The sequence below is a fragment of the Balaenoptera physalus genome (genome assembly GCF_965194825.1).
Source record: "Balaenoptera physalus genome assembly, chromosome: 15".
NCBI lineage: Eukaryota > Metazoa > Chordata > Mammalia > Artiodactyla > Balaenopteridae > Balaenoptera > Balaenoptera physalus.
Genome location: NC_138894.1, coordinates 79,542,858 through 79,558,554, shown reverse-complemented (window position 1 = coordinate 79,558,554; position 15,697 = coordinate 79,542,858). Strand labels below are relative to the sequence as shown.

The window sequence follows — 15,697 nt, the reverse complement described above, 5'->3', positions numbered from 1 at the left end:
GATGTTAAAAAAAAGAATATTGACAATAAAAATCATCTACATTTGGAAAAAAAGGAAAGAATGAGTTTATATTGATTTGATATTTTGTTAATATTGGAGATTGAGTGAAATGTTTACATTCACTTTTGTTTGTTATTAAACCAAAGCATACATTATTATTATTTTTTTTAATAATTTTTGGAGAACTGTGTTTTATTTATTTATTTTTGTCTGTGTTGGGTCTTCGTTTCTGTGCGAGGTCTTTCTCTAGTTGCGGCAAGCGGGGGCCACTCTTCATCGCGGTGCGCGGACCTCTCACTGTCGCGGCCTCTCTTGTTGCAGAGCACAGGCTCCAGGCGCGCAGGCTCAGCAGTCGTGGCTCACGGGCCTAGTTGCTCCGCGGCATGTGGGATCTTCCCAGACCAGAGCCCGAACCCGTGTCCCCCGCATTGGCAGGCAGACTCTCAACCACTGCGCCACCAGGGAAGCCCCATACATTATTTTTCATTATAAATTTTTTTTTTTTTTTTGGCCGCGAGCACTTGCAGGATCTTAGTTTCCCAACCAGTGATTGAACGTGGGCCCTTGGTAGTAAAAGCACAGAGTCCTAACCACTAGACCTCCAGGGAATTCCCCTCATCATAACTTTTATGAAATCTTTCTTTTGTCAGATTATCCGAATCCAAAATTTACTTTTTATTGCTTTACTTTAAGTGAAAGTGACAGCTTTGAGTTAGGTCACTTGTTCTTAAGACCCATTTAGTGCTACTTTAGGAGTACATAATAACTTAATGGTAAAGAATCTTAATGCATACGTTGGAATGAATTTATTTAAAATACTGTATTAAGAACTTTACCTTATTTTTCTTTTTACTTTTACAGTTAGGCAAAAGAGAATGAAAGAAGTAGATAATCTTGAAAGTATAAAGGAAGAATGGTGAGTTAATTTATGCATTGTTTTTGTTATTAATGCCTTTGTTACTGTCTTTCTCTATTTTTACATTTCACTGACTTAGTAAGTTTTCATTATGATTATCTGTTAAATACCTAATAGTAATGTACTTCAAAGTTTTTTTTTTCCATAGCTGCATTAAATGGATTTTAGTGAAGTTATAAATCTTTCTGTGATTAATTTTTTTGTGTTAAATTTCTCTCTGCCCACATATTATTTCTTTTATTTAAGAGGGAAATTAAAGTAACTATTTATTACTTCATTAGCCTCTTGTGTTATACTATCTTGAAGTCATAGTGTAAATATAATGGCTTTGGAATCAGATAAACCTAGGTTTGAATCCCATCTCTGTCTTATACTACTTCTCTGGCATTTGAGCAACTTAGGTAGATTCTTTGAGTTTCAGTATCTCATCTAAAAAGGAGGAGGTGTACATAGGTACCTGAAAGGTTTTTGTAAGAATTAGATAGCCAATTTAAAGCACTGAGCATCGTATTAGCATATAGCAAGCACCCAATAAATGGTAGGTGCAAAGTCTCTCATTCTTATTAATACAAAATTCTTTATTCTCACTTCTCTGAAGTGGAATATTTATTTTTGTATTATGTTCTTTGTTTTAAATATTTGAAAAGGTAAATATCTTTCATTCATAGTCCATTTAAGGAGACAGGTAAGTATTTACAAATACTTTGTGAACACTTTCTATACCGAACAAATATTATTTATTATTTTTTCACTAGAGTACTTACTGTTTTATATAGATATCTGATACTAACTATATAATTGTGAGGTTTTGTCAGGAGCCCCTAAGACTGCCTCCAGATGTGATGATTTGATTAGAGGATTCACAGGATTCAGCTTATAGTCATACTAATGACTAAGCTTTATTGCAATGAAAACATACTTTGCAAGGGAGTGAAGTCCAGGGGAAACCAGGCATAAGCTTCCAAGAGTCCTTGCCCAGTGGAGCCACCAGGACACACACTTAATTCCTCCAGTAATAAGTTATACAGCACGTGTGAGATGTTGTCTACCAGGGAAGTTCATTGGAAATGAGCCTTAGGGTTTATACTGGGGACTAGGCACATATTAAAATTCCATACTCTCATGAGAAAAGTAAAAAGGATAGCAACAGTTAGGCCTGCTATGTTAACTCTTTTCTACACAGAAATAAGTTGAATGGCTGATTGATTGATTGATGGATTGATTTTTGCCACACCTTGTGGCTTGTGGAACTTCCCCAACCAGTGATCCAACCCGTTCCCCCCTGCAGTGGAAGCGCGGAGTCTTAACCACTGGACCACCACGGAAGCCCCAGTTGAATGACTAATTTTTTTTTTTAATTTTTATTTATTAATTTTTGGCTGTGTTGGGTCTTCATTGCTGCACGTGGGCTTTCTCTAGTTGCGGTGAGCGGGGGCTACTCGTTGTTGCGGTGTGCAGGCGTCTCATTGCGGTGACTTCTCTTATTGCGGAGCACGGGCTCTACGTGTGCGGGCTTCAGTAGTTGTGGCTCACAGGCTCTAGAGCGCAGGCTCAGTAGTTGGGGCGCCCGGGCTTAGTTGCTCCACAGCATATGGGATCTTCCCAGACCAGGGCTCGAACCTGTGTCTTCTGCATTGGCAGGCAGATTCTTAACCACTGCGCCACCAGGGAAGCCCTGAATGACTGATTTTAAAGAGTAAAATTAACTTAGGACTGCTAACAGTTTTGTGGAGACGTAATTCACATACCATATAACTCATCCATTTAAAGTGTACAGTTCAGGGACTTCCCTGGTGGCACAGTGGTTAAGAATCCACCTGCCAATGCAAGGGGACATGGGTTTGATCCCTGGTCCGGGAAGATCCCACGTGCCGCAGAACAGCTAAGCCCGTGTGCCACAACTACTGAGCCTGCACTCTAGTGCCCGTGCCCATGCTCTGCAGCAAGAGAAGCCCGTGCACTGCAACGCAGAGTAACCCCCACTTGCAGCAACGAAGACCCAGTGCAGCCAAAAAAAAAAAAAAAGTATACAATTAAGTGGTTGTTAGTACATTCATAGAGTTGTGAAACCATTACCACAGTCAGTTTTATAACATTTACATCACCCAAAGAGAAACCCCATACCTGTTAGCAGTCACACCCCATTCTCCTGTGCCCTATGCCTGACAACCACTGATATGCTCTCTGTCTCTATAGATTTGTTTATTCTGGGCATTTCATATATATGGAATCATAGAATATGGGGTCTTTTGTGACTGGCTTCTTTCATTTAGCATAATGTTTTCAAGCTTTATAATGTTATAACATGTATCAATACTTTGAATTTAAATAATTAGTAAGGGGCTTCCCTGGTGGTACAGGGGTTAAGAATTCGCCTGCCAGTGCAGGGGACACGGGTTCAAGCCCTGGTCCGGGAAGATCCCACATGCCACAGAGCAGCTAAGCCTGTGCACCACAACTACTGAGCCTGTGCTCTAGAGCCCGTGAGCCACAGCTACTGAGCCCAAGCACCACAGCTACTGAAGCCCACATGCCTAGAGCTTGTGCTCCGCAACGAGAAGCCACCGCAGTGAGAAGCCTGTGCACCGCAACAAAGAGTAGCACCCACTCGCTGCAACTAGAGAAAGCCCGCATGCAACAACAAAGACCCAGTGCAGCCAAAAATAAAATAAATAAATTTTAAAAATAATAATAGGGGCATCCCTGGTGGCACAGTGGTTAAGAATCTGCCTGCCAATGCAGGGGACACGGGTTTGAGCTCGGGTCTGGGAAGATTCCACATGCCGCGGAGAAACTAAGCCTGTGCGCCACAACTACTGAGCCTACGCTCTAGAGCTCGTGAGCCACAACTGCTGAGCCTGCGTGCCACAACTACTGAAGCCCGTGCATCTAGAGCCCATGCTCCACAATGAGAGAAGCCACCACAACGAGAAGCCCGCACACCGAAACGAAGAGTAGCCCCTGCTCGCCACAACTAGAGAAAGCCCACGTGCAGCAATGAAGACCCAATGCAGCCAAAAATAAATAAATTTATTTTAAAAAATAATAATAATAAATAAATAGTAAGATGTCTATACAAGAATATTAGTAATAGAGTTTATAATTTTCTTGGTAACAAAAATAGATTTTGTTAGAAACAGCAGTCCAGTAAAAAATGAAAAGAAGACTGATTCCCTAAGTGTATCAGTTGCTCAAAGATTATAAATGGTGAAGATCCATATGTACCATATGTGCTTCCAAAGCATAAACAGATGCAAATCTTTCACCTGTTTGAACAACAGCTAGCTGATAACCTTATTTATGCAAAACACAATAGTGAATGAGAAAGTGAGCAAAAGAGGCTTTTCTGAGCCAGGATAGATGTTTCCTATTACCTTTCCTGAAGTTTTTGTACTTTTTATTATTAGAGAAACCCCTAGGACTTCAAGACTATTTACTTAATGTAACCCCTTTGATAATCTGGTTTCAGAGTTCTAAAGAAGAGTATTGATATTTGCATCACAAAATGATAATAACAAGTAAAGAAAAGGATGACAGAGTAGAAAACAATGATGAAATAATAAAGTTGTATATATTTAGTATTGATACACTATTTTTAACTAGAGTTTACATTTGGGTCTGTTCTTTGGAGTTCTGTGGAGTTTGACAAATGGCGCTAATGTGTGTAATGTTGCACTTTTAATTCCATATACCAATTGTTAATTGCTGGTATACAGGAAAGCACTGGCTTTTGTATATTAATCTTGTGTCCTGCAACTTTGGTATAAATGTGTATTAGTCCCAAGAGTTTTACATTGTTGTTGATTCTTTTGGATTTTCTATGTAAACAGTCTTGTTACCTGCGAAAAGACAATTTTTCTTCCATCTTGACCTGTATTTTTTTTTTTATTTCCTTTTCTTGTCTTACTGGTTTAGCTAAGATTTCCAGTATGGCATTGAAGAGGAGTGGTGAGAAGCGGCATCCTTGTTTTGTTCCTTCTCTTAGGGGAAAAGCATCTAGTTTCTCATCATTAAGTATGACATTAGCTTGAGGGGGTTCCTCTCTATTCCTAATTTGCTGAGAGTTCTTTTTTTTTTTTTTTAATTAATTAATTAATTTATTTATGGCTGTGTTGGGTCTTCGTTTCTGTGCGAGGGCTTTCTCTAGTTGTGGCAAGCGGGGGCCGCGCTTCATCGTGGTGCGCGGGCCTCTCACTATCGCGGCCTCTCTTGTTGCGGAGCACAGGCTCCAGACGCGCAGGCTCAGTAGTTGTGGCTCACGGGCCTAGTTGCTCTGCGGCATGTGGGATCTTCCCAGACCAGGGCTCGAACCCATGTCCCCTGCATTAGCAGGCAGATTCTCAACCACTGCGCCACCAGGGAAGCCCTGCTGAGAGTTCTTATTGTGAATAGGTGTTAGATATTGTCAGATGCTTTTTCTACATCTGTTGATATGATCATATGATTTTTCTTCTTTAGTGTGTTGATGTGGTGGGTTACATTGATTGATTTTCTCATGTTGAACCAGTCTTACATACCTGGAATAAATCCTACTTCGTTGTGGTGTATAATTCTTTTTATATATTGCAGGATTCAAAATATTAGTATTTTGTTGAGGATTTTGCATTTTTAAAAAAATTATTTATTTATTTGGCAGTGCCAGGTCTTAGTTGCGGCTCAGGGAATCTTCATTGCCGTGTGTGGGATCCACGCTACGCATGCAGGATCTTTAGTTGTGGCAAGTGGGAGGCATGCGGGATCTAGTTCCCTGACCAGGGATCGAACCCAGGCCCCCTGCATTGAGAGCACAGAGTCTTAACCACTGGACCACCAGGGAGGTCCCAAGAATTTTGCACTTAGGTTCATGAGAGTTTTGTCTGTAGTTTTCCTTTCTTGTAATGTCTTTATCTGGTTTTGGTATTTGGGTAATGCTGTCCACATAGAATGAGTTAGAAGTATTCCCTTCCACTTTTATTTTCTGAAAGAGATTATAGAGAATTGGTATCAATTCGTTCTTAAATGTTTGATAGAATTCACCAGTGAAATCATCTGTGCCTGGTGCTTTCTGTTTTGGCAGATTATCAATTATTGATTCAGTTTCTTTAATAAATGTAAGCCTGTTCATATTGTCTATTCCTCCTCATGTGAGTTTGGGTAGATTGTGCTTTTCAAGGAATTGGTCCAGTTTATCTAAGTTAATCAAGTTTGTGGGCATCCATCTCCAACACACTGTACTCTGAACCTCTTAAAAGCCTAGACTATTTCTTATTCATCTTTGTGTCTTCCCCACCTAACATATAGTAGGTACTCAAATATTTGGATGACTTGTGTTAGCATAATAAGGTTTAGTAGAATTTTTATACCAAATATGTACGATAAAGGACTAAAACTTCAGCTACTCTGGATGCTCGGCTTTATTGGCTTTGTACTTAGTAATTAGTAATTAAGTATAAATTGCTTTCTGAACAGAAGAAACAAATACCAGAAAGCACAAAGTGGTTGTAATGACATTATCATCTAATATTTAAGAATTTACTACGTGTCAGCATGTGTACTGGTACATACAGTATACCAGGTATAAATAGGCCTTTATGTGTATTCACATTTAATCTTAACAACAACCATGTGAAATAAGTGGTAATACTAAGACATAATATGGATTGTCTTAAGAGTATATATAGAGAGAATTACCTAGAAGAGTAAAAAGAATATACCTAAATTAAAAAATTGCCCTGCTATCAGCATTTTTATTTTTTTAGTTTATTATTTTTTTGGCCGTGCTGGGTCTTAGTTGTGGCACATGGGATCTTCTTTGCGGTATGCAGAATCTTTAGTTCTGGTATGTGGGATCTAGTTCCCTGACCAGGGATCGAACCTGGGCCCCCTGCATTGGGAGCACTGAGTCTTAGCCTCTGGACCACCAGGGAAGTCCCTGCTATCAGCATTTTATTAACAATATAATAGTGACTATTTTGAGAGACAGTCTAGCACAGTGATTAAGAGTAGAGGCATACGGGCATTAGGACTTCCCTGGTGACGCAGTGGTTAAGAATCTGCCTGCCAATGCAGAGTACATGGGTTCGAGTCCTGGTCCAGGAAGATCCCACATGCCGAGGAGCAACTAAGCCCGTGCGCCACAACTAGTGAGTCTGTGCTCTAGAGCCCGCGAGCCACAGCTACTGAGCCCGCGTGCCGCAGCCGCTGAAGCCCGCGTGCCTGGAGCCCATGCTCCACAGCAAGAGAAGCCACCTCAATGAGAAGCCTGCGCACCACAACGAAGAGTAGCCCCCACTCGCCGCAACTAGAGAAAGCCCATGCTCAGCAACAAAGACCCAACACAGCCAAAAATAAATAATAAATAAATAAGTAAATTGAAAAAGAGTAGGGGCATTAGAAGCCTGAGTTCAGTTTCCAGCTCTGCCTCCCAGTAGCTTTGCGATCTTGGGCAAATTGCTTAAGCTTTTTCTTTACCTAGTAAATGAGGATAAAAACAATATGTGCCTTTTAGGTCACTGTGAAGATTGAAAGAGTAAACACATGTAAAGCGCTTAGAAAAGTTCCTAGCATGTATTAATAAATGCTTAGTAAATATTAACTATTAAGAGAGGCTTTATAATGTATCATGGCTAGGAGCATAGACTTGGAAGACAGATTAACAGGGTTTGTATTCTGTTTCTGCCACTTACTAGCTGTGTAATCTCTAACATGTAACTTAACCTCTTTGTGACTCATTTTCCTTATCTATAAAATGTGGATAAAAATATCTGCCTTGCAGATCCTGGCACAGTGTAAGAACTATAAAAGTGTTGATTATTATCTGAGAAATCTGAGAAATTATCTCTCAGTACATTTATGAATTTTCTATGTGACTTTAGAAAAGATCAACCAGAAACCATCCTTTTATCAAACAAAATCTTAGGTAATATTTCTTATATGACAAAATATAAACACACATACACATACAAAAACAGTAGATGGGGTGGGCAAAATGGAGGAAGGTGGTCAAAAGGTACAAACTTCCAGTTATAAAATAAATAAGTCATGGGATATAATATACATCATGGAGACTTTAGTTAATAACACTGTACTGCATATCTGAAAGTTGCCAAGAGAGTAAATCTTGAAAGTTCTCATCACAAGGAAAAAATTCTGTAACTATGCATGGTGATGGATGTTAACAATTAACTAGACATTGTGGTGATTATTTTGCAGTACGTACAAGCATTGAATTGTTATGTTGTATATCTGAAACTAAATGTTGTATGTCAGTTGTACCTCAATTTGAAAAGAAAGAAAGAAAAAAAAAACCCAGTAGAGTATTAAACCACTACAGATGAAAGTCTTGAGTGGGAAATTTCATTCTGAAGTGTGCAAAGGAGCATAACTATGATTATGAATGTTCCTCACACCTTACCACCTTTAGTTTCAAGAGTGCTTTGTGTTACCAAAAAGTACATAGTAACCCCTCTTTTATTTATTTATTTATTTATTTATTTATTTATTTATTTATGGCTGTGTTAGGTCTTCGTTTCTGTGTGAGGGCTTTCTCTAGTTGCGGCAAGTGGGGGCCACTCTTCATCGCGGTGCGCGGGCCTCTCACTGTCGTGGCCTCTCCCGTTGCGGAGCACAGGCTCCAGACGCGCAGGCTCAGCAATTGTGGCTCACGGGCCTAGTCGCTCCGCGGCATGTGGGATCTGCCCAGACCAGGGCTCGAACCCGTGTCCCCTGCATTGGCAGGCAGATTCTCAACCACTGCGCCACCAGGGAAGCAGTAACCCCTCTTAAAGCCATTTTGAGAGCTTTACAAAGAACACGTGTTTTTACTCTGGACCAGTGGTTTTCAACCTGGTGAAGTTTTGCCCATCCCACCCCCAGAGGCCATCTGGCATTGTCTAAAGATGTTTTTTATTATTATAACACTGGGGGGTTGGGGGATGTCCATGCTACTGGCGTCTAGTGGTTTAACGGCCACAGATGCTGCTAAACTTCCTACGGTGTACAGGACAGCCTGCCCAACAAAGAATTAACCCTCCCCAAATATCAATGGACTGAAGTTGAGAAAACCCTGCTCTGGACCACAAGTGTTAATGACTTCCCGAGGCCACATATCTACTATGTTGATTCAGAAGAGAGTCTCAACTGCAGGCATGGAGGTAGCGTGTCAGTTCTAGATCCTTTAACTAGAACAATTTGTGTAAATTTTTAGAGAATTAGTGGTTAATAGTGCTTATTTTTCTTTTTTTTGTGTGTGTATAGGGTTTGTGAAACAGGATCTGACCACCAACCTCTTAGTGATAATCAGCAAACAAATTGTGAATATTTTGTTGACAGCCTTTTTGAGGAAGCTCAGAAGGTTGGTGCCAAATGTTTGTCTCCCACTGAACAAAAGAAACAGGTAAGTGTCCATAAATTTTTTCTTTCCCAGTGCTTCTCAAAATATGGCCCTTTAGAGGTCAAAACTGTTTTCATAATAATAGTAAGATATTATTTACTTTTTTCACTGTGTTGAGTTTGCACTGATACTGCAAAAGCAATGGTAGGCAAAACTGGCACCTTAGGAGGAATTGAGGCAGTGGTACCACTCTGAACCAGTAACTACTGTATTCTTTCCTTGAACTTGCAGGGGGAAAAAACACTCGTTTCAATTAAAAATTTCCTTGATGAAGCAGTAAAATTTACACATTTCATTAAATCCCAACTCTTTAATACACATCTTACAAATATTCTATGTGATAAAATATGAAGTGTATGTAAAACATTTCTACAATATACAGAAGTATCTTAAGGAAAAGTACCATTGCTTGAGATACAAGCTGGACACTCTGCTTTTTCATGGTGTACTGTTTTTACATGAAAGTGATTTACAGACAACTAGTTATTCAGTCTTGGATATTCTGCAGACATTTTCTCAAAATGTATGAAGTCTGACACTTCAAGGGAAACAACTTACAGTATTTGTTGCAAATGATAAGATATGATTTTATCAACTTTTTTAAGTGAAAGTAAGAATTTTGATAAACTGCCATCATGCATTTGACAGCTTCCCAAAACTTAAAAGATATTTCTGACAGGATTATTGTCATATTAATAAATATACCTTTAAGTTTCAGATTCCATGTTCAGATTCTCAACTAACTTTTTTTTTGAATAAATTTATTTATTTTTCATTTACTTATTTTTGGCTGCGTTGGGTCTTCGTTTTTGCACGTGGGCTTTCTCTAGTTGCGGCGAGCGGGGGCTACTCTTCGTTGCAGTGTGCATGCTTCTCATTGCGATGGCTTCTCTTGTTGCGGAGCACAGGCTCTAGGCGTGCAGGCTTCAGTAGTTGTGGCATGTGGGCTCAGTAGCTGTGGCTCGCAGGCTCTAGAGCGCAGGTTCCGTAGTTGTGGCGCACGGGCTTAGTTGCTCTGCAGCATGTGGGATCTTCCTAGACCAGGGATCAAACCTGTGTCCCCTGCATTGGCAGGCAGATTCTTAACCACTGTGCCACCAGGGAAGTCCCTCAACTTTTTTTTTTTTTAATTGAAGTACAGTTGATTTAAAATGTTGTTAGGAAATTCCCCGGCTGTCCAGTGGTTAGGACTCTGAGCTTTTCCTGCAGAGGGCACAGGTTCAGTCCCTCGCTGGGGAGCTAAGATCCCACAAGCCACGCGGCGTGGCCCAAAAAAGAAAAAAGTTGTGTTAGTTTCAGATGTACAGCAAAGTGATTCAGTTTTTTTTATATATATATATATATATATATATATATATATAAAATATATAATATAATATATATAATGTATATAAAATATATATGATATATATAATATATATAAAATATATGTAATATATTTTTTTTTCAAATTCTTTTTCATTATAGGTTATTACAAGATAGTGAATATAAGTTCCCTGTGCTATGCAGGAGGCCCTTGTTGTTTATCTATTTTATATGTAGTAGTGTTTATCTGTTAATCCCAAACTCCTAATTTATCCCTCACCCCACCTTTCCCCTTTGGTAGCCATAAGTTTGTTTTCTATATCTATGAGTCTGTTTCTGTTTTGTAAATATATTCACTTGTATCATTTTTTTAGATTCTACATATGTGTTATCATGTGATATTTTCAACTAACTTTTGAGATACTACCACTTACTACATTTTGATGTAGTATCTTGGAAAAGCTATTAAAATGCTTCTTTTTGCAACTACATATCTGTCTGAGGCTTGATTTTTTTTTTTTTTTTTTTTAATGTACTTCAATCAAAATGCCATATCACAGCAGACTGAAGGCAGCAGCAATTATGAGAATCTAGCTGGCTTTTCGAAGTCAGACATTAAAGAGATCCCTTTACTCTAATTTGCCTTTAAAATTTTTTTTTTAATATATTTTTTACTTATTTATTTTATTTGGTTGCACTGGGTCTTAGTTGCGGCAGGCAGGCTCCTTAGTTGTGGCATGCAAACTCTTAGTTGCGACACGCATGTGAGGTCTAGTTCCCTGACCAGTGATCGAATCCGGACCCCCTGCATTGAGAGCTCAGAGAGAGTTCTTTAGTTCTTCAGACTGAAGTCTGAAGGACTTAGGTTGAAAAATAGCAGCCCGGTTCCTCCATGGCCGTGATATCTACTTCCCAGAGGCAATCACTACCCAGAGGTAGTCTTAACTATTTCTTCTCGTATAAAGACTGTATTTCTAATAATATACTAATAATGATAGTTCTTGACTTTTTAGTTTTTTCAAATTATGTATTGACTTTTTAAAAATAGAAAATGAGATTTTAGCTCTTATTCTTCCTTCCCCTCATCCCCAAACCACCTCCTCTCATTTGACTAACATAATTATATCATAATTTGGGATTAAATCAATTATCATTGTTTATATCTTTATGACTTTGTAAATACTGTACAGCATCACTGAGTCATATAGTGTGTTATATTTCTTTTCCTGACTGCCTTTTAAATTTTCATTAGAATTAATAGTTTTTTCCCTTCCATATTTACTTAATTTTCTTTGTGCCTGTCATTTATTCATCCCCGAACTCTGATAGCAGGCTGTATCTTTTTCCAGTATGTTTGAACATATTAGATAATTTTACCAGTTTAATTTTTTCTGCAGGACAACTGTGGTGAAGGCCTTCTTTCTCCGATGTCCTCTAGGGGAGTTACACTGCTGCTGCCCTGGAATCTATGATCCTGAGCACTTTATTGATCTCTCCTCTCACTTCTGGTGCACTGAATTCTGTGCCTCTCCCAACCCCTACCCTGTATGTTTCCATTTTTATGAAGCCAGTCTTGAGGTGTTTTATGCAGAAAGTGCGTGTAAAAAGAGTGCATGGGAAATGGATGGCTTAAAACCTTGCACACCTGAATTTGCCTTTATTCTGCCTTCACACATGATTGATAGATTGCTGTTTTGGCATCTGAGCCTGTGTGTGTGGCATGTTTTTGCTCCCTGCAACCTATTAGCATCTTTTCTTTAATCTCCTCATGTTCTGATGGGCCTTGGTATAGATTCTTTTTCATTCATTCAATACAGAAACTTGTATATTACTCTTTTAGGACATTTTCTCATGTTGCTTCTCGATATTTTGCTCCCCTCTGTTGTCTGTCTCTCTATAATATTTTTACTTAGATAATGGATCTCTTGGACTGAGTCTCTTATTATTTCTCCTGTTTTCCACCTCTTTGTTGTTTTGTTCTATTTTAATTGTAATATTTCTTCAACCTTATATTCAATCCTTTTATTTAATTTCCACTTTAAGTTTCTAAGAGCTCTTTTGCTCCCTGAATATTCCCTCCTACTCCCTTTCAGACATCCTCTCTTATATAAGTGTATTAATTATCATTTTTAGATTTTTGTTTTTAAGTTTCTTCTGTTTTCCTCAGTGTCTTTTTTTTTTTTTTTTTTTTTGGCCGTGCCATGCAGCTTGTGGGATAGTTCCCTGACCAGGGATTGAACCCCGGGCCCTCAGCAGTGAAAGTACCGGTCCTAACCACTGGACTGCTAGGGAATTCCCCTCCTCAGTGTCTTTATGTGCTCTTTTCCTATTTGTTTTGTTCTCATTCTTTTCTTTTCTTTTTTTTTAAATTAATTTTTATTGGAGTATAGTTGATTTACAATGTTGTATTAGTTTCTGCTGTACAGCGAAGTGAATCAGTTACACATATACATATATCCACTCTTTTCTAGATTCTTTTCCTGTATAGGTCATTACAGAGTATTGAGTAGGATTCCCTGTGCTATACAGTGGGTCCTTATTAGTTGTCTGTTTTATATATGTGTTAATCCCAATCTTCCAATTTATCCCTCCCTGCCACTTTCCCCGTTGGTAACCATAAGTTTGTTTTCTACATCTGTGACTCTATTTCTGTTTTGTAAGTAAGTTCATTTGTACAGTTTTTTTAGTTCTCATTCTTTTCTGTGAGTACCATGAGAGCAGAGTCTTGGCAGTTTGGTTACAGGTAAAAAAAAGAGGTAATATAGTATAGTGGTTGATAGTATGGATTCCAACCCCAGCTCCACCCTTACTGACTATGTAATATTGGGCAATTTAATTAATCTTCTGTGTTTCTATTTTCCTGTCTATAAAAAGGATAATAATAATAATACCCACCTTGTGTGGATTTTAGGAGGATTAAATAAATTTATGTAGGGAAAGTACTTTAAACAGTGTTTGGTACATATAAGTGTACACACAAGTGCTCTCTCAGATAGGTACATAGACAGACAGATAGATAGGCAGGCAGGCTAATAATATATGCTATCATTATTGAGATTGTTTTCCCGAACATTTTAATGGAGTGTCTGTTACATATTAGTCACTCAGTAAACATATGCTGAATGAATAAATGCTAGAGACAAGGGAAGGCCTCTAATAGTCTATTTTCTTAAATGGTTTTTAATCAGTCCTTCTGTGTTCAGCCTGAAGCATCCCTGCATTCTACTGTATTTCTGAACCTTTCTATATTTCTACAGTGACTTCTTTGATTGAATGAGTGAATAAATAATGTTCTTAGGAGATGATCAACAAGATGTTGAGAGATGAAATATTGATAACAGTAACACTGATAGTTTATATTTGAAGGAATAGCCATTAATTACTCATAGTTTTTTTTCCCCCTTTATTATTCTTAATGTTCAAAGTCTAATGTTCAAGTCATTTCAAAGTCCTTCTCTAACTGTTGAGAAGTCTGTTCTGGCCAGAAAGCTTTAGTGTCCTCTAAGACAGGGCACAGAATATTTTTGCAAATGAGCTCTCTTAAACAAAATTATTAATGAATTATTTTAAAATATTATTCATTATGAACCATATTTTATGTGTACATTATAATTTTTGATATTTTACATTTGAAGCTTGCTGTTAAGAATGGTATATTTAAAAAATGTGTAGGGCTTCCCTGGTGGCGCAGTGGTTGAGAATCTGCCTGCCAATGCAGGGGACACGGGTTCGAGCCCTGGTCTGGGAAGATCCCACATGCCACGGAGCGACTAGGCCCGTGAGCCACAATTGCTGAGCCTGCGCGTCTGGAGCCTGTGCTCCGCAACAAGAGAGGCCGCGATAGTGAGAGGCCTGCGCACCGCGATGAAGAGTGGCCCCCACTTGCCGCAACTGGAGAAAGCCCTCGCACAGAAACGAAGACCCAACACAGCCATAAATAAATAAATAAATAAAAATTAAAAAAAAATTTGCAGCTGTGTGTGGTAATGGATGTTAACTACACTTATTCTGTAATCATTTTACAATAGAGGTATATATCAAACCATTATGTTGTATACCTAAGACTAATACAATGTTATATGTCAGGTATATCTCAATTTTAAAGAAAAGATTGATACATAAAATATACACTGATAGAAGAAAGTTTCAAGGGACTTTTAGTTTATTAGTACATTTCATTTATTAACATGATACATTTTTTTTCTTACTGCTTTGCAGGCAGATATAAGTATAAAATTATGGAAAAATGGATTCACAGTCAATGATGATTTCAGAAGTTATTCTGATGGTGCAAGTCAGCAGTTTCTGAACGCCATCAAAAAAGGGTAAGCAATCTTTGTAAATAGAAGGATATTTTATTTATTTATTTTAAATTTATTTATTTATTTTTGGCTGTGTTGGGTCTTCATTGCTGCTAGCGGGCTTTCTGTAGTTGTGGAGAGCGGGGGCTACTCTTCGTTGTGGTGCATGGGCTTCTCATTGCGGTGGCTTCTCTTGTTGCGGAGCAGAGGCTCTAGGCGTGTGGGCTTCAGTAGTTGTGGCACGTGGGCTCAGTAGTTGTGGCTCGAGGCCTCTAGAGCGCAGGCTGAGTAGTTGTGGCGCAAGGGCTTAGTTGCTCCACGGCATGTGGGATCTTCCTGGACCAGGGCTTGAACCCGTGTCCCCTGCATTGGGAGGCGGATTCTTAACCACTGCACCACCAGGAAAGTCCAAGAAGGATATTTTAGATATATTTCATTTAGAAGATTCCTTTTAATGTTGTTCACATGTTCCTATGCATTCAGACACTTTTTCTTTTATAAATTCAGATTTTTTTCATAAGATGAGTTTTCTTAAAAGAACCACAGCTGTAATTTTGAAGGGTCAGCAATTTGAACTCTGACCAACCAAAATCTGACTTAAATTAATTCACTTTGCCAGTTGTTACTTAATACCACATAACATCCTATGTGTCTTTTTTTGGTTTTTTTTTTTTTTTTTTTAGCTGAGTTGGGTCTTCCTTGCTGTGCGCAGGCTTTCTCTAGTTGCGGGGAGTGGGGGTTACTCTTCGTTGTGGTGCACGGGCTTCTCATTGTGGTGGCTTCTCTTGTTGCGGAGCACAAGCT

General features: G+C 38.7%; 1 protein-coding gene across 5 annotated transcripts in view; it reads left to right on the top strand.

Moving 5' to 3' along the window:
* Window positions 1-15,697, top strand: part of UBXN2A (UBX domain protein 2A) — a 50,373-nt gene that overhangs the window by 19,384 nt on the left and 15,292 nt on the right. For all 5 annotated transcript variants that reach the window (XM_082427489.1, XM_082427486.1, XM_082427487.1 and 2 more), the window contains exons 2-4: window positions 862-916; window positions 9,152-9,290; window positions 14,811-14,917. In XM_082427489.1, the coding sequence (XP_082283615.1) occupies window positions 862-916; window positions 9,152-9,290; window positions 14,811-14,917 (301 nt within the window). The remainder of the gene's footprint in view (window positions 1-861; window positions 917-9,151; window positions 9,291-14,810; window positions 14,918-15,697) is intronic.